A 20,842-nucleotide genomic window follows, 5' to 3' on the forward strand; every position below is an offset into this window, starting at 1 on the left:
CTTATTTAAGTTTAAAAACATAGTCTCGGACACACTCCTCTCCCCCCCAAACTGAATGTAAACATCAATTGCATTCTGGTCGCTGCTACCTAGGGGTGCCTTCACTATGAGATCATTAATTAATTTCATCCCGTTGCACAATACCAGGTCTTTTATAGCCTGCTCTCTGGTTAGCTCCAGAACACGCTGTTCTAAGAAACTATCCCAGAAACATTCTATGAACTCCTCATCTAGGCTACCTTTGCCCATCTAACTTTTCCAGCTATATGTAGATTAAAATCTCCCATGATTACCTGCCTCACTTGCTGTCACACTCTCCTGTCCCTGACCACTGACCAAATCAGAAGAGTCTATCCTAAAGGGTATGACTGCCTCCTGGAATAAAGTGTCCAGGTAACTTTCCCTCTCCCTGATATGCCGCAGTGTCTGCAGCTGGGCCTCCAGCTCAATAACTTGGAGCCGAAGTTCCTGCAGCCGCAAACACTTACTGCAGATGGGTTTGTCCTGGATCACACCGGTATCCAGAAGCTCCCACATCGTGCAATTGTAGCACATTACCTGCCCTGCCATCTCCAATATGTGTTAAGTAATTAAGGATCGTTAATTAATTATAATTAATAAAGCCTGCACCTCCCTATAGGTTTAGCACTGTCAGTGAACTTTACAAGGCTGATAAAACAATACAGTACTTACTATACTGATAGAACTAATAATACCAGTTACTGGTTTATCTTCAGAGACAAAAACAAAAAACTGCGGATGCTGGAAATCCAAAACAAAAACAGAAATACCTGGAAAAACTCAGCAGCTCTGGCAGCATCGGCGGAGAAGAGCAAAGTTGACGTTTCGAGTCCTCATGACCCTTCAACAGAACTAAGTAGAAATAGGAAAGGGGTGAAATATAAGCTGGTTTATCTTTCCTATTTCTACATAGTTCTGTTGAAGGGTCATGAGGACTCAAAACGTCAACTTTGCTCTTCTCTGCTGATGTTGCCAGACCTGCTGAGTTTTTCCAGGTATTTCTGTTTTTGTACTGGTTTACCTTCTCCTTCTGCTGCACCAACATGGAAATCAAATACTAAAGGTTGAAAAAGAGTAGAAGAAAAAAAGCTTCCTCCCCACGCTTCACTGAACTCCCCACTCAGCACACTTTACTTTAGGAGTAAACCTTATCTAAAGCCCCTCTTTCCCCCTATGCACCGAATTCCCACTTTGCACCAAATTCCCAGTTATACTCACTCAATCTCTGTCTCACTCAGGACAAAGTCTCCCCTCCGATGGATAAATTCTAATTCAGAACATGCAGTATGTCAACAACTTTAGGTTAACAGGAATTTGGTTTTAATATTGATGAGGCAAATTCACCAATCCTATGTTCCTGCAGGTAACTGCACTCAAAGGGGTTTAGCTTTACGCGACCTGCAGTTGTGGCCTCCAAAATCAAAACGCTTGGATTCTACTTAATGACATTTCACACACACACAAATAAATGTTTTAAGTATGTATGAATGAGACTGACAAATAGCAATATGTTAGTACTAGTTGGACGGTGTGAGGAACCCCATCTAGGAATAGTATTCTGCTGCCCAACCCTCAGTTTGGGGTAACATTGCTTGTGGCCAGTGAAGACTTTCAAACCCAAATTGAAGCAGTATCAGAAACATTTGCTGCCTGCAGCACTATTATTATCAGCTATCTTGACCAACTGTAACTGTAATGTGCATTATGTCTGTACTACTTTTTTTTGCATGACTTGTGAATTTTTAAGTTAATTTACAACGACGCTCAATTCATGCTTTTTTTTTAAGCCATGGATCATGGAGTGTTTTTCAGCATAATAATAAATATGAAATGGAAATAATCATCAGTTTTGAATAGGAAGGATGGATATCCTCAGGGTTGTTAAAAATAACTTTGTTCTTTTTTCTCAATTTATAGATTATATATAGTAACAAAACAATAGTTTAAAAGAGACCCAGAAAGCTTCATACAATTGACAATAGGTTGTCAGCATTCATTACATCTTAGTGTTATGACTCAGCTGCAGTGGCAGACTAACATTGTACAATTATTTTCCATTTTTTTATTCTTTCAGTAATTGATAATTTTAAAAATGTTCCAAAGGTGTTCCAAAAGTTAATAATTACACATTTCCCAGGACAATATATGATAACCGATTTGCAAATCCAGAGCAAATTGATTGGGCCATTAAAAAGGTAGTTTAACAAATAGGTTACCCCCACCCTGGTTTAAGTGATCGTTGCTTCCATAATGGTGAGATTCTTTGGTTGAATTGATTGGCAGGTGTTATACCAGGAGTTATTTGGAGTTTTAATTGGTCATATAATTACCCATTTGTTATTAGCTAGGACTCATGAAGAAATTTGTGAATTCAAACATTTGGTTCATAATTTCAATTATCAATAGAACATCACACTTCCAAGAAGAAAAGATGATGTAGCCAGTTGCTTACAACAATTAACAATACTGCTACAAAATAAGCAAAGGATGGAGACTGGACTGCACTTATTCTAATGAGATGAGGAATACTGCAATAATCAAACCCAATATGGCCAATTATCCATCCTAAAAGTTGGTCTTTGTAACCACCTCAAAATGTCCACTCAAAACATCAGAGACTGCCTTGCAGAAATCTTGTTCATCTCTTAGTAACCATATCTGTATCTCAATTCTTCTTCAGTTACTTATGGGTCTTTGGATTACTTCACTATTTATTTTATATCCTTTGATATTTTCATTTCATATTTCCTCTTTGTGTCTTTTTTTAATTCACTTATGGGATGTGGGCATCGCTGGCTAGGCCAGCATTTATTTCCCATCCCTAATTACATACAAACTAGGAAACTAGGAGCAGGAGTAGGCCATTTGGCCCTTCGAGCCTGCTCCACCATTCAATATAATCATGGTTGATCCTCTAATTCAATGCCATATGTCCACTTTCTCTCCATACCCCTTGTTGCTCCTAATATCCAAAAAATTATCAATTTCTTTCTTGAATATACTCAGTGAACCCCTTCTGTGGTAGAAAATTCCACAGGTTTATCAACCTTTAAGTGAGGAAAATTTTCTTCATCTCAGTCTTAAATGGCCTGCCCCGTATCCTGAGACTGTGGCCCCTGGTTCTAGACTCCTCAACCAGGGGATACATCCTCCCTGCATCTAGTCTGTCTTATCTTGTTAGAATTTTATACGTTTCAATCAGATCCTCTCTCATTCTTCTAAACTCCAGTGAATACAGGCCCAGTCGAACCATTCTCTCCTCATATGACAGTCCTGCATATCCCAGTATCAGCCTAGTGAACCTTTGCTGCACTCCCTCTATGGCAAGTATATCCTTTCTTCGGTAGGGAGATCAAAACTGCACTCAATACTTCAGGTGTGGTCTCACCAAGGCCTTGTATAACTGCAGTAGGGCATCCCTACTTCTGAACTCAAATCCTCTCGCAATGAAGGCCAACAAACATTTGCCTTGAGAAGGTGGTGGTGAGCTACCATCTTGAACCACTGCAGTCCACTTGGTGTAGGTACACCCACAGTGCTGTTATGGAGGTGGTTCCAGGATTTTGACCAAGTGACAGTGAAAGAACGGTGCTATGTTTCCAAATCAGGATGGTGAGTGCCTTGGAGGGGAACTTCCAGGTGGTGTGTTCCCATATATCTGCTACCCTTGACCTCTTAAATGGTAGCAGTTGTGGGTTTAGAAGGTACTGCCTAAGGAGCCTTGCTGAGTTTCTGTAGTGCATCTTGTAGATGGTACACACTGCTGCTACTGTGTGTCAGGGAGGGAGTGAATGTTTGTGGATGGGGTGCCAATCAAGACGATTGCTTTGTCATGGATGGTGTCAAGCTCGTTGAGTGTTGTTGGAGCTGCACTCAAGGAAAGTGGAAAGTATTCCATCACACTCCTCACTTGTACCTTGTAGATGGTGGACAGGATTTGGGGAGTCAGGAGGTGAGTTACTCACCGCAGGATTCCTAGCCTCCAACCTGATCTTATAGCCACAGTAATTAAATGGCTAGTCCAATTCAGTTTCTGGTCAATGGTTACCCCCAGGATGTTGATAATGGGGGATTCAGTGATTGTAATGCCATTGAACGTCAAGGGGCGATGGTTAGATTCTCTCTCATTGGAGATGGTCATTGCTTGTCACTTGTCAGCCCAAGACTGGATATTGTCCAGGTCTTGCTGCATTTAGACATGGACTGCTTCAGTATCTGAGGAGTTGTGAATGGTGCTGAACACTGTGCAATCTTCAGTGAACATCCCCACTTCTGACCTTATGATGGAAGGAAGGTCACTGATGAAGCAGCCTGAAGATGGCTGGGCCTAGGGCACTACCCTGAGGAACTCCTGCAGTGGCGTCCTGGGACTGAGATGATTGACCACCAACAACCACAACCATCTTCCTTTGTGCTAGGTATGACTCCAACCAGAGAATTTTCCCCTGATTCCCATTGACTCCAGTTTTGCTAGTGTTCCCTGGTGCCACACTCGGTCAAATGCTGCCTTGATGTGAAGGGCAGTCATTCTCACCTCACCTCGGGAGCTGAGCTCTTTTGTCCTTTTTAACCACTATCCTGAGCTCATCAGATTTCATTTTGCAGGACGTCTTGCAGCAAATGTTTGGCACTGTCATTTTCTTAATGTATCCACAATATTTTTACAACGGCCTTCCCAATGGAAATGCAACTTAGGTTTTTTGAAGGAGGAGGTGGAACAATGGAGAGATGTCAAGCAGGATAGGATGGAACAAAAGCACCACTTGATAGGGTTCACCCACACACCATTTAGGAGGTGCAGGCACATCAATCTGGCAATAAGATACAGAACATGCTACATAGGCTCCAAGTCAGTAGACAGCTGAAGATCCATGCTTTCCTGGTATGACATCTACAGCTAATAAGTATCACAGAGTCATGATAGTAGATGTGGACCCTCACATCCTCTTCTTCAGTCTCTTTCCAGACATGCTGTCATTCTGGCCTCAAGGCAGCATGTTCTGGAATACCAAGAAGATACTTCCATTTTCTGATGCCAGTTTCACTTAACAGCTATCAAACAGGGGGTAGGAGTGTTGCAACTCCACATTATTGGGCATTCGCTGTGTTTTTTGCCAGACATTTCTGTTACCAAAATATATATGATAAATATTAACTATTAGCAAGCCTTGAGGATACCATGACCATTTTCACCTGCATACAGATTTAAGTACCTGCTTCCCTTTAACTGTACTTATCACTTCTTGTAAGGGATGAGTAGATAAAATTTCCCACTTTCTTCCCAGCAAGCTTCCACCATCACCATGGGGCAGGACTCACTCTTAATGCATAAGTGAAACTGACCCACAAAATCAGATAAAGTCAGCCTATTAATGATCAGGAGAGTATTAGCAATTCAGTGTTTGGCTAATGGCTGATAGGAGACCCAAATGGAAAATTTATCCTTGCAAGTCAACATTTATTGTTCATAGTAGCTTTTCCCTTATATAAAATGACCTTTGACATATACCATATAGTCTACAGTTCATTCACGAGAAAAAAAAGTGAGAGTATCCTTCAACAGATCTTCCAACAACATTTTGTATTTATAGAATGCCTTTTATATAGGTTGCATGTCACAAGGTATTGCATAGAGGCATAAGGATAAAAAAAAGTGATTAAATAAAAGAAGCAGGCAGGAAATGTGACCATTCTGTCTGTCTCCCCTTCACCCCTGGGGTTAATCGATCAGAAGCTTGATCAAGGAGGTGGATTTTAAAGAAGATCTTAAAAGGACAAGACAGATTTGAAGTGCTGGGGAAATATGTCAGGAGAAGATTCCCAAGCCTGAAACCTAGGCAGCTAAAGGCATGGCCATCAATTGTGGGACAAAGAGAGCAAGGGAAGTACAAGTGTCTGCAGTCAAAGGAATGGAGAGTTCAAGTGGAATGCTGCGTTGAAAAGGGGAATCTAAATGATAAGAATTTTAATTCTAGGAGTTGGGCAATTGGATGTAGGACATTGAAAACTGGGGTACTGGCGAGCAGAAATTGGTGCAGGAAAGAACGTGGGTTGTGGACAAGCTGAAGTTTGCAGTGTGTGAAAGATGGAATGTTGTCCCGGAAAGCATTTAGAGTATTTGAGTCTTGATGTGGCAAAGGCATAGATGAAGATTTCAAAAGCAAATAGATTGAGACATGGGCAAAGATCGATGTGTTATAGGAGGTGGAAGCTGGCAACCTTTGTGATGGAGAGGGTTGGTGTCAAAAGCTCAATCTTGGATCCACTGTGAGGTCGGTGGATGTTGCATAAGATGGGAAGTAATCTGAAATGGAGAAACACATACAAATCTCCTCTACAATGAGGAGACCTGATGCCGGTTAGGTGGCTGCTTTGCAGAACACCTCCATTCAGTCTGCATTTATGACCCTAAGCTTTCAGTAGCCTGTCATTTTAAATCTCTGCCCCACCTCCACTCTGACCTTGCTGTCCTCGGCCTCCTACACTGTTCCAATTAAGTTCAACGTAAACTCAAGGAACACTTCATCTTTCAACAAGGCACTTTACAGCTTTCCAGACTTAACAATGAGTTCAAAAATGTCAAACAATACCCTCTATCCTCATTTCTTTTCAGCGATTTTGTGTCTTTCTTTTTGTTTTTGGACAGTGGGTGTTGGCATTGATTCCACTTTCCTATTTACACTTCCTCTAGACCCACCTTTTGTTTTACTTGTCCCATTACCATCTACTTTTGCCTTGCTGTACTATCTCTTTTGTCATTTAATCTCTCCTGCCTTCCACTCTATCACAGAGCTTTCCTTTTCTTCTTTCCCCACTATCCCTTTCCCTGCCTTACTTAAAAACTGTTACATTTCTAAATACTCCAAATTCTAATGAAGGACCATCGACCTGAAACGTTAACTCTATTTCTCTCTCCACAGATGCTGTCAGACCTGCTGAGTATTCCCAGTATTTTCTGTTTTTATTTCAGATTTCCAGCATCACAGCATTTTGCTTTTGAAGACAAACAAGGGCTTTGGAAGGAGGAGGGCAATGCCCGAAGGCAAGAGAACAATTTATAATGTCAACTAGCATGGTGGCCAGGGACAGAAGCAGAGCTTAGCAGTTTAACAATAAGGGAGGACCAAGAGGTTTAGGAGGAGATACACAAGAACACAAGGATACAAGATAGAAGAAGTGGATTTTCAAGATTTGAAGATTTTAAATTGCATACATTTGGGATAGGGAACAAGAACACGAGTGATGGGCAAAAAACACTTAATGAGGGATGGTATATGGAAGTCTGCCTTTGGACAAGTTGGACTTTCTGCAGGGGTGATGCTAGAAGGCTGTAAAGGAGAGCACTGGTGAAATCAGCACTCAGTTCGAGAATAATTCGGGATAGGCAACAACTGTTGGCTTTGCCAGAAATGCCCACATCCCATGGAAGAATGAAAAAAAAATCCAGTCTAAAGGAGGCAAAAGCATGGGTGAGGATTTCAGGAGCAAAGGAGCTAAAGTATAGGTGGAGATGAACAAGTTGCAGGATTGGAAGTAAATAGTCAAGCTAAGGATATAATGTGGGAGTTTGAAGTGCAGATCTAGACTGAACACCGTGTTGAGTTTTTGTACTCTCTTAATCATTCTGAGCAAGTGGCTAGGAGAGGGATGGAGTCAGAGAGATTGGGGTTTATGGCAGGGGCTGAAAATTAAAGCTTTGACCTTCTGATGTTTATGGAGTTTTTTTTTGCATAAGCATGACCTGATGTTGCACAGGCAGTCGGACAACACAGATAAAGTTCAAAACAAAATACTGTGGACGCTGGAAATCTGAAATAAAAACAAAGTGCTGGAAACACTCACTGGTCTGGCAACATCTGTAGAGAGAGAAATAGAGTTAATGCTTCAAGTCGAATGTTCAGATAAAGATGGCTGTCATCAGTTACATGTAGAAACTGATCTTGGGCCTTTCAATAGTGTCATTGAAGGGTAGCACGTAATTGGGAAAGAGGAAAGGGCCAACTATGGATACTTGGGTGATTCCAGAAGTTAGTGTGAGGAACTGAGAAGAGAAGCCTTTGCGGTTAAAGCATGGAAACAGGAGTAAGCTAGTCAGTCTCTTGAATCTGATCCAACATTTAATTAAATCATGGCTGATGATCAATACCTTTACCAAGGAAATATCTGTCCAGCTTATTTCTGAAAGTTTTGATTAACCCAGCATCCACGTTCTTTTCCATAGTTAACCCTTTAAACCCCAGTATCATTCTGGTTAGCCTGTGCTCTAATAGTAGAACCATTCAAAGGCAATCCTCTGTGATGATATAGTGGAGAAGACATGTTGTATGATGAAACTGTGGTTGAAAGCTTTAGAGAGATCCAGGAGAACAAGGGAAGTTAATGCACTATGGTCACCATTACAAAGGATATGATTTAACAATTTAGCCAAAAAAAAATCATTGCTATTAGTAGGGCAGAAGACAGACTGAAGGGATTCAAACGGGGGTATATTGGATGAGAAAACACTGAGCTAGGTTGTGACAACACGAGGACCTTAGAGAACGTAAGCAAACTTAGAAATGGAATGATAGTTGAAGGCAACAGATAAGTCAAGGGTGGATTTTTGGAGGAACTGTATACAGGGAAAAGAGAGAATTCTAAGCAAAAGGAACCATTAACAATGCTAGCTAGCATGCGGCCAGGAAGGCAAAGTCAGTGTTCAGGAGTTTGCGTTATGGCTTTGTTCACCATTTTTGGAGCCACACAATTTATAAATGTGATTACATCCTCCAACCGCTGCATCTTCTTGAATGTATCACAACCTAATTCCATGACCATCATTCCCTATCCAAGATCTTTCAGTGTGATTTCTAGTCCACCTACAACACCAGTGTCAAAGCAACCAACCATAACCTGTGTGGCTGCAACCATGGTGTGTTACCCCTCCTTGCCTTCCTCAATCTCTCTCATGCCTCTAATCATTGATCAATACCATACTCCTGCATCAGCTATCTTCCATGGTACCTTTCCTATCTGTTTCAATGTAGCTAGCATATCTTCTTTTCTGGCTTTTCCTCCCTTGCCACACAGTTACCTTTGGGGTACCCTGAAGTTTCATCATTGGTCCATATTTCTCATCTACATGCAATTGCTTGACAACATTAACATAAGTATGGAGGTCATCATCCAAATGTATACTGCTGAAACTTAATGTTTGTTTCCTCAACATCAGGCCCATGTTTGCAGCTGTTCCTGTGCTGTCCAGCTGTTTGCTTCATTAAGTTATGGATGAGCCAAAACTTTCTGAACCTCAGCATTGGCAAGAACCAAGCCATTCTCTTTTGCTCGTCAGAAACCCCACACCTTAATCCTGAATTTTCCTATTTAACCATTTGCTTAAGCTGTCTTTGACAGCATAAAACTTTGCTGTAGACTCTTATGACAAAGCTATTGACTCCACTTCAGAATATGACCCACCTCTGCCTCTCCCTCTCTTTTCATGTTGCTGAAATCCTCACTCGATGCTTTGTCACCTACATGCTTCCAACACACACTCCCCACCGGCCTACCAAGATTCACCTCACAAAATCAAACTTATCCAGAACTCCAAAACCCACAACTATCACACATTAAGTCCCACTCAGCTATCACCCTGTGTCTTTGTTCCCAAGTCACTGAGGCCTCTCTTTACTGTAAACATGAAGCCACCTCTATCCCTACACCAGTCTTCCAACTTGAAACTACTTGGCAACCGCTGTCTCTCTGCTCCACCATTGTCAGGGGACCATTCCGTCATGTTGCTCAAACATTCTGGAACTTTCTTTCAAATTTCCTCTTCTTACTGTACTTCTCTCCTTACTGCAGTATATTTAAAAGCATCCTCCAAAACTAACTAGTTGCATCTTAACTTTTCCCCTTCTACACAAACAAGCGGTGTGTTCCCTGGAATTTAGAAGGTTGGGTGATCTAATCGAAGCTTTCAAACTGTTAAGGGGAACCAACAGGGTAGCTAGAGAGAAATTATTTCTGCTGGATTAGGGAGTCTAAGGCTAGGAGGTAGAATCTAAGACTTCAAACCAGACCTTACAAGAGAGAAATTAAGAAACTTTTCTGTCACACAAAGGGTCTCCCCCTCAAATGGCAACTGATGCTCAATTGTTAATTTTAAATCTGAGATTGATGGATTCATATTAACCAAAGGTGTTAAGAGATATAGGACAAAGGTGAGTATATGGAAATGGGTCGCAGATCAGCCATTGAATAGTGGAATGAGCTTGAGGAACTAAATGTTCCCTAAACTCCCTTTTTGTTAAGCATCTTGATACATGTCAGTGCACTAAAGCCTGCTCTATCAGTTTATGTTTGCATGCTGATGTTAGAAATACACAATAGAACACCTTAGAAGGCTGAAACACAATCTCATAGCTGGAAATGACTTTCAATTCACTCTTGCAGTTTATAGTACAATATTATCATTCATGAATTAGATTCCTGGCCTTTTCAAATGCCTCAGAATGAATAACACTTTGTGCCCCATTGATGCGGCATGATTGTGATATTAGTGCACATTTACATAGTTTGATTGGGAAAGGGCGTAGCCTCAGCTGAGAGGCCTTAACACTATCACTTAATCTGTCCATTGTTCTGTCTCAAATCCGAAACTTCACTAACCACCAACCTTGATGGCCCATGAAGTCGGTACACTCAGATCATATTTACAATGTCCCCAAAGAATGAACTCAATGTACAATTCTTGGCGACAGCACCGCTGTTTGGGCTGGTCAACAGCCAAATTGTATTATCAGGCGGAAGAGACTTTTGTTCCTGTCTGAGTTGGAACTGATCTCAGTCACCGGAGATGAAAGGCTACTGTCGGAACACACTGCTATGTAATTTCATAGCAGAAGGATTCTCCACACAGCGGGGCGGGGGGAAGAATCTCCAGCGGCCTCGCAGAGCCAAGAGTTCTGCAGTTTATAACCATATGAGAATGGTAACCGCCGTGATTAAATGTTTTATTTTTCCCCTCTGTAACTATTGGGAGCAACCTTACTTGGTAAAGTACTTTAAACATCATTAGAAAATAGTCAAATGTAACATAATATCAAAGTTAATTCTTTCCATGAAACCTAATAGTTTGTGTAATTACGGTTTGACCCTCGAGGTATCTTTCAATGATGGCGTTTCCTGCTTTGAAGATTTTTTTTGTGTCTCGTTCGGACCCACCCGCCCCTCCCTTTTTCTTTGAGAGAGAAAAAAAGCCTTTGATTCCCACAATCTTGTATTTGCGTTTACGCTTCAATGGCCAGGATTACACAACTGCATCATATTTGCACCTTTTGCTATTATTCTGTAAATGCTTTTTTTTTGCCGCATCAAATGACACCCGCCGATTAAACCGGGAATCCCGAACGCCCCTTAGAGCCCAGATAGTTCAGCGATGGTTCAGACAAATCATCGATTGTCGTATCGATCGCAAATCTGGGCGACTGGAAATGATCAGGACTGCCGCGCCCCTCGATATTGTCTGAAACCTTTCGTTCAACTTCATGATATATCATATATATATATTTTATATATATATAGGTGCTCAGCAATTCCGACTGGAATCGATGGTAGGATAAGGAGTTGCAATAATAATGTCACGCGTGCAGATGGTGGGATGCGTTTTAAAGTAGGAGCCCTCGCCGCCATAATGCCAGCCTCCCCCAGTCATACTCGTGTTCGGATGGTTGATGCGGTCAAATTCCTGGGCAAACTTTTGTTTCACCACCACCCCCCGCCCCCCCAAAGCACCGACATAGGGGTACCCTCAATCACAGACACACATACACACACAGGCAAGGCACACTGGGTCACTGGCCTGACCTTCTTTCCAGAAAGAAAGAGCTTACCGTTATGCGGTGCATATCCTGGCCGTCTTGGTAGGACATGTTTGCCTGTGTTTTATTGTGAGGGCAGAAGAGAAGCAGCGGGATGCCCCCGCTTTAAACCGGAACGGCAATCGCTACGTTAAAACTCGATTCTTTTTGGAAAAGAGTATTTATTGATGAGTGTGGTTATTATTATTATTATTTTCTTTTTGAAATGTGCGGCCAGAGGAGGTGTCAGTCTGCAGCCATCCGGAGGGAGTTGGGTGAAGAGCTCCTCCTAGAGGCGGCTCTGATGGGGACGGTTCTCGCCTCGGGAAGCACTTTTCATTAGCGGGGCAGGACTTTCAATCTATCCACGCACGGGAATGTGGGCGTTGCTGGCAGAGCCCCCCCCCCCTCCAGCTATTTTGCTGCCCTGCCCACCTTAAACTGCCCACGAAGCCGCCGCCTCGAACCGCTGCAGTCCATCTGGCGAAGGTACGCCCGCGGCGCTATGAGGGAGGCTGCTCCAAGATTCTGACCCACTGGACAATGAATGAACAGCGGTGTACTTCCAAGTCAGGTTGGCTTGTGGGTGTTCCCAAGCGCATAGTGCCCTTGTGCTTATATGTTGGCGAGGTCACAGAATTTTAACGGCACAGAAGGAGGCCATTCGGCCCATCGTGTCTGCACCGGCTCGCCAAATAAGCATGATGGCCTAGTGCCATTGCCCTGCCTTTTCCCTGTACCCCTGCACAGTGTTTCTATTCGAATAGTCACCCAATGCCCTCTTGAATGCTTCGCTTGAACCTGCCTCCTGGCTGTGGGATTGGGAGGTGCTGGCCAAGGAGCCTTGGCGAGTTGCTGCAGTGCATCTTGTAGATGGTACATGGTGCAGCCATGGTGCACCCTGGAGGGACTGAAGGTGCTGAGGTTCCTGTGTGATTTTTGGAGCTGCGCTCCTTCAGCCAGGTGGGCAGTATTCCACCACACTTCTGTACCTTGTGAATGGTGGAGAGGCTTTGGGCACAGAGGAAATGAGTCCCTCAGCACAGAATACCCAGCTCCTGACCTGCTCTTGCAGCTACAGTCGGTGGAATTTTCCACACCCACCCGCGGCAAGTCAATGGACTTCTAGCAGGGGTGCCGCCTTGCCCGCGGCAGGTCCCACCCGCAACAGGGCTGGAAAATCCCAGCCAGTCTTTCTGTGGTTTCTCTGGTTAAGTTTCTGGTTAATGGAGACCACCCTCCCCTCCATCCTCCTCATTCAGGATGCTGGTAGGAGAGGATTCAACAAAACTGATGCCATTGAATGTCAAGGAGAGATGTTCAGATGCGTCCATGTTGGAAATGGGCATTGCCTGGTGCTTCTATGGCACAAATGTTATTTGCCACTTCCCACTTCCCATCTCAAGTATCCATGGTCTCTATGTCTTGTTGCTTGTAGGGCACAGACTGCTATTTGAGGAATTCTGGATGGTTCTATGAGGAATTGTTCTGCAGGCTGATGACATTCAAAAGCTGTAATGTTCTCAGTTTGACTCAATGGGTCATCAGAGCAGGATAATTACGCCACTGGCTTTACTTTCTATGTAGCGCGAAACCATATTTAAATACTTCATTCTCCTCTCCCAACCAGCTCTCTCCAATTGCATGTAGTCTTCAACTAAAATGTGATGGGCACGCTGTCTTGTGCCAATTCAGGTAAAGATGAATGGTCCCGGCATAACCACAAACACGGTTATCCCAGGGTTAATTCATTTATCTCCCTGTGCTGTGAATACAGGGAAAACCCCTGGATCGTCTCTTTGTTTGAATGTCGCTCGCTGGAGGTGAAGAGGGGGGCGGGGTGCTAACGGGGGGGGAAGTCAGGGACCAGTAGAAAATAAACCCATCTCATTTAGCCGGGTGGACCAGAAAGCCCCAGAGTATTAACGTCTTTTGTATATAAAAAAAAACGTGAGAGGAAGAACTGTGTTGGTGGGGGGAGTTGTCACGTTGCAGACAGACAATGGCTCCAGTGGAGGCAGCAAGAAAAGGGGTGGGTAATTATTTAAAGATGGAAGCTTGTGTCCAATGCACCAAGCCCTGATCTTGATAAGAGTTTGTGAATGTGTGTTAGCATGAATCTAACACAATGACCCCACAAGGACTGCAGCTGTTCCTACTCCCTCGGGTCGGGTTTGGTAAGCTTTCAGTGAAGGAGTGGCGTCGGGCTGCTAACCCGCTCAATAAACCCCAGGAACAAAAGAATCAGTCTAGGTGAAAGGAGGACATTTTCAACCAGAAAGATTTGCACCCCTCACTTTTATGTTGATTTGAGTCCACTATATTATTACTTTAAAGCACTAAACCCAATGGTGAGGCATAAGTGGTTAAAATGAGGACTTTTCCAGTGATTGGCAATAGTGAATTGAATAAGAGAATTTGTGAATGAAAATAAACGGAAAAAAGTTAACTTTTGTATGTGTGTGTGCGTGTTTGGTGTGTGTGTGTGTGTGTGGTGGAGGGGGGGGGGTGGGGTTGTTGGGGTGGATGATAATGATAATGATGGAGGTTTGGCTTGTACCTTGCCCTGCTCCCAGCCCTGGAGCAGCTCCTTGCCGGTCGCAGGTTTGATCTCCAGCGGGGCCCTCTCCTCCCTCTCGCTGGGAGAGCTGATGACCGAGCCGGAGATCTCACTGATATCGCTGGCAGTTTCGCTCAGTCCATCCGATTCTGGGGACAACAGATCCTGTCTGCTGGCGCTCCTGGACGCCTTGCCGCTCCGGCGTCCCACGCTGTAGGCATCGAAATCTATTGTCTTCCTCTCATAGGCACCTTCCACGGTGCAGAACATGCCCCCGTATTTCTGCCGGGGGGTTTGAGCCGTGGTACCCGGTCTGGCCAGGTACACCGGCAGATCATCTTCCTTGTTCCACTGTCTCTTACTCTCAGCCATGCTTTCTGGGCACAGTCTCCGAGAAAGGGAGGGAGAGAGAAGAGGGGGTAGAATAATAGCTCTTATTCTCACTCAACACAACTCTGTCACACTCGCACTTTTTCTCTCTCTCACACACATACACACAGACACGAGCAAAGCAGTGGACTCCAGCCAGGGATCTGGCGAGTTAATGAATCCTCTTGGTGACAGGCTATTTCATCCAAAGCCTCTGACACGGAAGTAATAGCGTCTGCATAAATGAGAAAAGAAAGTGTCGCTGTTGGTTCAGCTATTTTTTTGTATGTGTGTGTGTGTCATTCCTTCCTTTCGAGGAGGGGCTTTGGAATGTGCTCTGAGTGGGAGGGTGAGGGGCGGCTTGGCTCTGCAAGCAGCTCCATTAAAAAGGATCGATCAAAATGTGTCCCCGGGTGCTCGGCATTCAGTTCACGGTGAGCTGTCCTTTCAGCACCAAGCCTGGCTCAGGGAATCAGGCCGCGCCCTTAGCTTGAGGGCACTTTCTTGATTGGAGGAATTGCCCTCGAATTTCGAAATAACTGTTTGACCTGGCCCCTCTAGCGTACTCACTGAGAGAGTACGTTGGTGCTCTCCCCCTCTTCAGAACATGGGGCACAGCGTTCAACTGGCTACCGTTTTTAATAATGTAGCACTGAAAGAGGCGTCTGTGGGTTTTTTTTTCAATGTCGAATAACCCATGTCTGACTTGCATGTACTTGCTAGCGTTTGTGTTCCCGAATGCAAGTTGGTTAGGTAGTTTGCAAAGCATTAAGAAAGGTTGTGCAAAGTGCAAACTATGGCGCCTAGGAATCGCAATCCCCGAATCATCCCAAAATCTGTGCCCCAAAAAATGTGTAAGCTCTGACCATCATCAACCTCACCCCATCCAAAAAAAAATCAAGAACAGCAGTAATGTAGAAATATAATGAGATGCTAAAGTATTGAAATGAGGTTCCGAATGTGTGGCGGTGGGAAATGCAGTTCGCTATTGATGGTGAAGCAGACGATTGCAAATTGGTTCCACAACAGCCTGAAACTGGTTTTTGGCCTTCTCGCCATATTGTTTCCCATACCTCCCCTCCTCTCCAACCTCGCCACCCCCCCCCCCTCCCCCCCCACCACTGCCCACTATAACTCCCGAGGCCAATGAGGCCGGAAAATCCCGGCCGTAGTATGGCTCCCATTCACTGTCAGATACCATGGTGGCATTAAGCATTACCAAATATAGCAAGTTGGTACAAGTATCTATCAATGGCTAATAGGACACAGAAACAGTCAGTTTAATTCCTATTTTTACTGTAAGCATTACTTAGAATGGATTCGAAGATATTTCTTGTGAAACCCTTGATTCACATTAACTATTGATCAAAACAGTTCAGATGTTGCAAAATTTAAACTACAACATTGTATTTGATTTAATCTGTGCAGTATAAAACTTATTTGTTTAGTCCAATCATGCAAATGATAAACAACAGGGGACAATGAAAAAAAATGGATACCCTATTTATACAAATAATGTAGGGTTAATAAGTAGAGAACAACAGATTGTCTGAGACATTCTATATAACGTAGAGGCAATTCCATAACATACTAATGGTAAAACACTCGGAGAGGTACATAAGCATGGTGGCCCAAATCTTCCGGTCTCCAGATCACCGGAGACCAAATACTTGACTGGAGATGCATTTTGGGACCCTGCAGAAGTCCTGACCTGCTGACCTATGTGGGAATTGCCCAGGAAGTTTCAACTTCTGATGGGCAATTCCCCTTTTCCCCAGGACCCTCCACAAACATCTCCGACTCTGATTTAAAGTCAGAGGTTTTGGACAGCTCCAACTTACCTGAATAGTTACCCAGGGAATGTTAGAAAAACAACCCAGTCTAACTCCTGGATAAATCCAGAACTGACATCCCAATCACTCACACTGACCCCCACACTACCCCCTTGAACACCCAACTAACCCCCCAGGCTCGACTACCCCCTCACCCACCTACCCACTTACCTCACTCACCCTACCCATTTACCCACTTAGCTCACTTACCTACCCAGTGTAACACCCTTCTCATTCAAACATTCAACCACTTGCCCATTCATTAACATTCAAACTGGAGCTTTAAACTTAACATGTGACAGCTAGTGCCATAAAAAAGGGGGGTGTGCCTGACTTTCCCCTTACTCAATCCACTGTGATGGAGTCCCCCTAGGACTGTGCTCCGCATTTCTGGGGAAGCTGGGCCTGAAAGACCTGGCAAAAATGCAGAGCAGCATCAAGCCAGGGAAAGGTTTGAGCAGAGCAGAAATCCAATGATGATAGCTGTTGCACAGAAGATCAGGGTCATTTTTTAAAAAAATATTGAAAAGCCATTAATAAAATTTTGTCAAAGTCCATTGCTAGAACAGTTCCTCGAAGGGACACCAAAACAAAAAAAAGATTGTGTAATTACATCAGAATATTTTCACACAAATTTAGAACACCTCATAAACCATGTCATTTACTGTTCAATGTCAAACACAATGGGGTCTGTGCAGCCAATTTGATGAAGTTACCATTGCCATCATGTTAGCTTAGCCCAGTGGTGCTAGGTATCACTTCAACACAGCTGGAATAACTACAGAAATATTTTAACAGGTAAAAGTACAGATCTATCCTGCAGTGCCAGCTTACATCAAACCTATACCTAGTTCTTAGAAAAGTATTTTATCTTTTTTATTTTATAACCATAGAAGCTGATTCCAACCCTCGACTCATTGGTGATTCATTACTTTCTATTTTGGGAAGAAACAGGCCAGTGAATTTAATTTTTCCTATTAAGATTATACTTGAAATGGCAGCTATGCTTAACACTGTATATTTTTGATGTAACTGTTAAGGAGCAGATATAATTCCAGTCATCATGTTAATATTCCATATTCCCCACTCGGTGTGAGAGATATCAATGGTGCTGAACATATTGGTGCTGTGTAACTAAGGCCAGGATTTTACTTATGGCGTGTGGGCTGGGAGGGAGCAGGTGCGGAGCCAATCGCTGCCCACGATCGGCTGCACACCACCATTTTACGCAGGTGGGCCAATCAAGACCAACCCAGTGTCATGCGCGGCCAGTAGCGCTCAGCACTTCCTGGGCGGGCGGAGGAGGGAGAGTCGGGGCCTGTGCTCATTTGCACAAGTGCAAAAGAGTGCAGCAATCTCTCTGAGGCACAGAGCTGCCTCAGGGAGATTGAATAGACAATAAAAAACTTCAATAAATGATGTAAAAGTTTATTCAAACATGTCCCCTCATGTGACAGTGTCACATGAGTTGGGACATGTTTGTATAGGTGGGGAAATTTATTTAGTTGTTTAATAAAAGCTTCAGGAAACCTCATCCCGCCTGTGAAAGTTTAATTACTTTCTTAATAGCCTTACTAGGCCATTGGCATTTCAGCAGGCGCCCGCTGAGCAAAATATCAAGATAACGCCGGGACGCACGTTCGATGTCATCATGCGCTATTTTACGCGTCGGCATGTCGGGGGTGCCCCCACATGCCGACGCCAAGATTCAGCCCATCGTTATTATTGTGCTTTGTTGTCCTGAGTCATGATGTTTTTCCAGGACTTGACTTTGTGAAGGTAAGTGGAAAGTTATCAATTGCACTTTCTAATTTTGTAGCCGTATGGCAGCCATACAAAATAAATTGCAGGAATATAAGTATATTTGAATATTGCTGTAAAAAGAGACATGCTGTTGAAGCTTCTCATCTTGCACTCCTCAGGACAGGATTGTAAGAACACCAAATTTCTCATGCAGTATAAATTGTTGTTCCCCTTGAAATTTGGTATCCTTGCAATTCTGTCCTGATGAGTGCAAGACAAAAAACTTCAACAGCATGTTTCTTTTCTCAGCAATACTTAAGTTTTATACTAGAAAGTGACTATTTGACACTTGAGTGGTTTTGCTGAATATGCATTCAAAATTAGTGTCATAGGAAGATGAAGACATTAATTAAAACCACTTTGGCTCATTCATCTAAAAATGCTCTATTGTTCTATCATGGCAGTCAACTGCTTGTTGAATGATGCCTGGATATCACCTCCACCACTCAGCCAGGACTGAACATTCTATTCAATTTTAATAATTAAAACTGGGTGAATATTTTTTATGCCTACTCAGAGGTGGAAATGAGACACATTTTCCTATTTGGCTGCTGGCATTGTATGGGATCACGCAAAACATGATGGGAGGCAGGAGGGCCCTAAAATTGGGTGGGATGGCGGGAGAGGGGCGGGGGGCTTCCTACCACCACTGGTATACCCTGTGGCCTCCCTGCAGGCTCAGCGGTGGCTCCTATTCAGGCATCCTGTGGTGCACACTGCTAATGACAGGACCGTCCCCACCAAAAGAAACACACCTCTGCCATCACAGTCGATCCCCACCCCATCACTGTGGCTTGCTGGATTGGCCCTGGTGAGCCTGATCTGACTTACCTTCATGCAGGATCTTCATCTCGGCTGGATCCAAGCCTGCTGCAGCACTCCTAGCGGCTTTGTGGCTAAGCAGACAGTTAAAGGCCTGAGGAATGTTAAATTCAATCGGTGCTTCCATGACTGAATGGGAGGTTGTAGCCCTTGACTTTCTGGATGGTGGACTGGGCTACCGCCACCCTGTAAGGTCCAAGTTCATTGTCCGCATTAGCTACTGCTATACTCCATACAGCAGAACCCAATGAAAACAAAGCTTTTTTTCACTCAGTATCAACATTGAGGCCATAATCTCTTAACCTAGATCTTAAGAGAGCACTCATGTGACATTTTGTTTCCAATACAAGTTAGTAAGGTTGTTAAATTTGAGCAGAGTTTTGCTGAACTACTTTGGTGTTGTGAGCTGATGTGCACTGGCAATTTGGTTATGACTCCCTAAACTTATTTCACATGGGACCTACTAAGAATTGATAGCAGGAAATTCAGTCAAATTGATCAATACTGTTTTTTTCCCTCCTCCCACCTCTTACCTCTTCCCTCCCTGCAGTTATGATCCCCTTTTCCCTTCTTCCGCATGTATACATTAAGCTTTCCTTAATTACATTAATGCCACCTACTTTAACAACAACATGCGACAGCATGTTCCATATATTCACCACTCTCTGTGTTAAGAAATTCATCCCAAATCCTTATTTCATTGGTTAATGGTTATCTTAGATTTAGACATAAATCTCCTTGTGCTGGACTCATCCAAAAGCGGAAACATTTTGTCTTAATCAGGTCCTATTACTGTTCTCATTTCCAAAGCAAAGTGCCTAATTTGCTCAATATTTACTAAAAGTTACTCCTCTCAATTTTGGCAACATCCTTGTAAATCCTTCCCAGTAGTATAAGACTAAAAGTGCAAACATTCTTTGTGGGACATAAACACTGACATAAGGATCTGTTGGGCTAAATAAACTGCCTCCATGCTCTAAATGCTTTGTAACACTATAAGTGACTCTATGTAGACTTATCATCTTAGTATCATAAATAAAAATTTAGGATGAATTTTACACAGCACAGAAGGAAGCTATTTGGCCCATTATGTCTGTACTAGCATTTTGAAGAGCTATCTATTTAATCCCAATTCCCTGATCCGTGCTCATAGCTCTGCAAGATATCGCTTTCCAAGTATATATACAATTCATAAATTATCATAACTTGTTGTATAAACAATTTTGTCTTCATGTCTTCTCAGTTCTTTTCCCAATAAATCTATGTTGTTTGGCTATCAACCCTCCTGCCAGCAGATTATATGATCATGCTGCTTTTATTTTCTACTCCTCTAAAAATAAACCCCACTACTTTGCACGATTTATGGCCTTACCGATTTGTGTTCTGCTTTTTGTGATTTACAAATTTATTTTCTCTGACCTTTCTGCTCTTTTACCCCATTTGGTTTCTTCCCTTCCAAAGAATAAGTTTCCTCATTATTTCTCCCACCAAAATGAACCCTCTCACATTTCACTAACCTGAATTTAATTTCCCATTTATCTGCCTGTTATAAGACCATAAGACATAGGAGCAGAACTTAGGCCATTCAGACCATC

The 20,842-nt window shown here is 43.2% G+C and overlaps 1 protein-coding gene across 4 annotated transcripts in view; it reads right to left on the reverse strand.

Annotated features, from left to right (window-relative positions):
• The window catches only part of LOC121278110 (dihydropyrimidinase-related protein 1-like), a 60,414-nt gene extending 45,621 nt beyond the window's left edge, over positions 1–14,793 (reverse strand). The window contains exons 1-4 of one of the 4 annotated variants that reach the window (XM_041188211.1): positions 14,535–14,793; positions 11,507–11,545; positions 10,386–10,397; positions 3,393–3,415 (exon numbers count right to left, since the gene is read on the reverse strand). In XM_041188211.1, the coding sequence (XP_041044145.1) occupies positions 3,393–3,415; positions 10,386–10,397; positions 11,507–11,545; positions 14,535–14,793 (333 nt within the window). Of the gene's footprint in view, positions 1–3,392; positions 3,416–10,385; positions 10,398–11,506; positions 11,546–14,421 lie in introns of all 4 variants that reach the window. The other 3 variants (XM_041188219.1, XM_041188204.1, XM_041188197.1) reach the window with 3 other exon arrangements.
• Between the last annotated feature and the right edge of the window lie 6,049 nt (positions 14,794–20,842).

Source organism: Carcharodon carcharias, chromosome 1, assembly GCF_017639515.1.
Source record: "Carcharodon carcharias isolate sCarCar2 chromosome 1, sCarCar2.pri, whole genome shotgun sequence".
NCBI lineage: Eukaryota > Metazoa > Chordata > Chondrichthyes > Lamniformes > Lamnidae > Carcharodon > Carcharodon carcharias.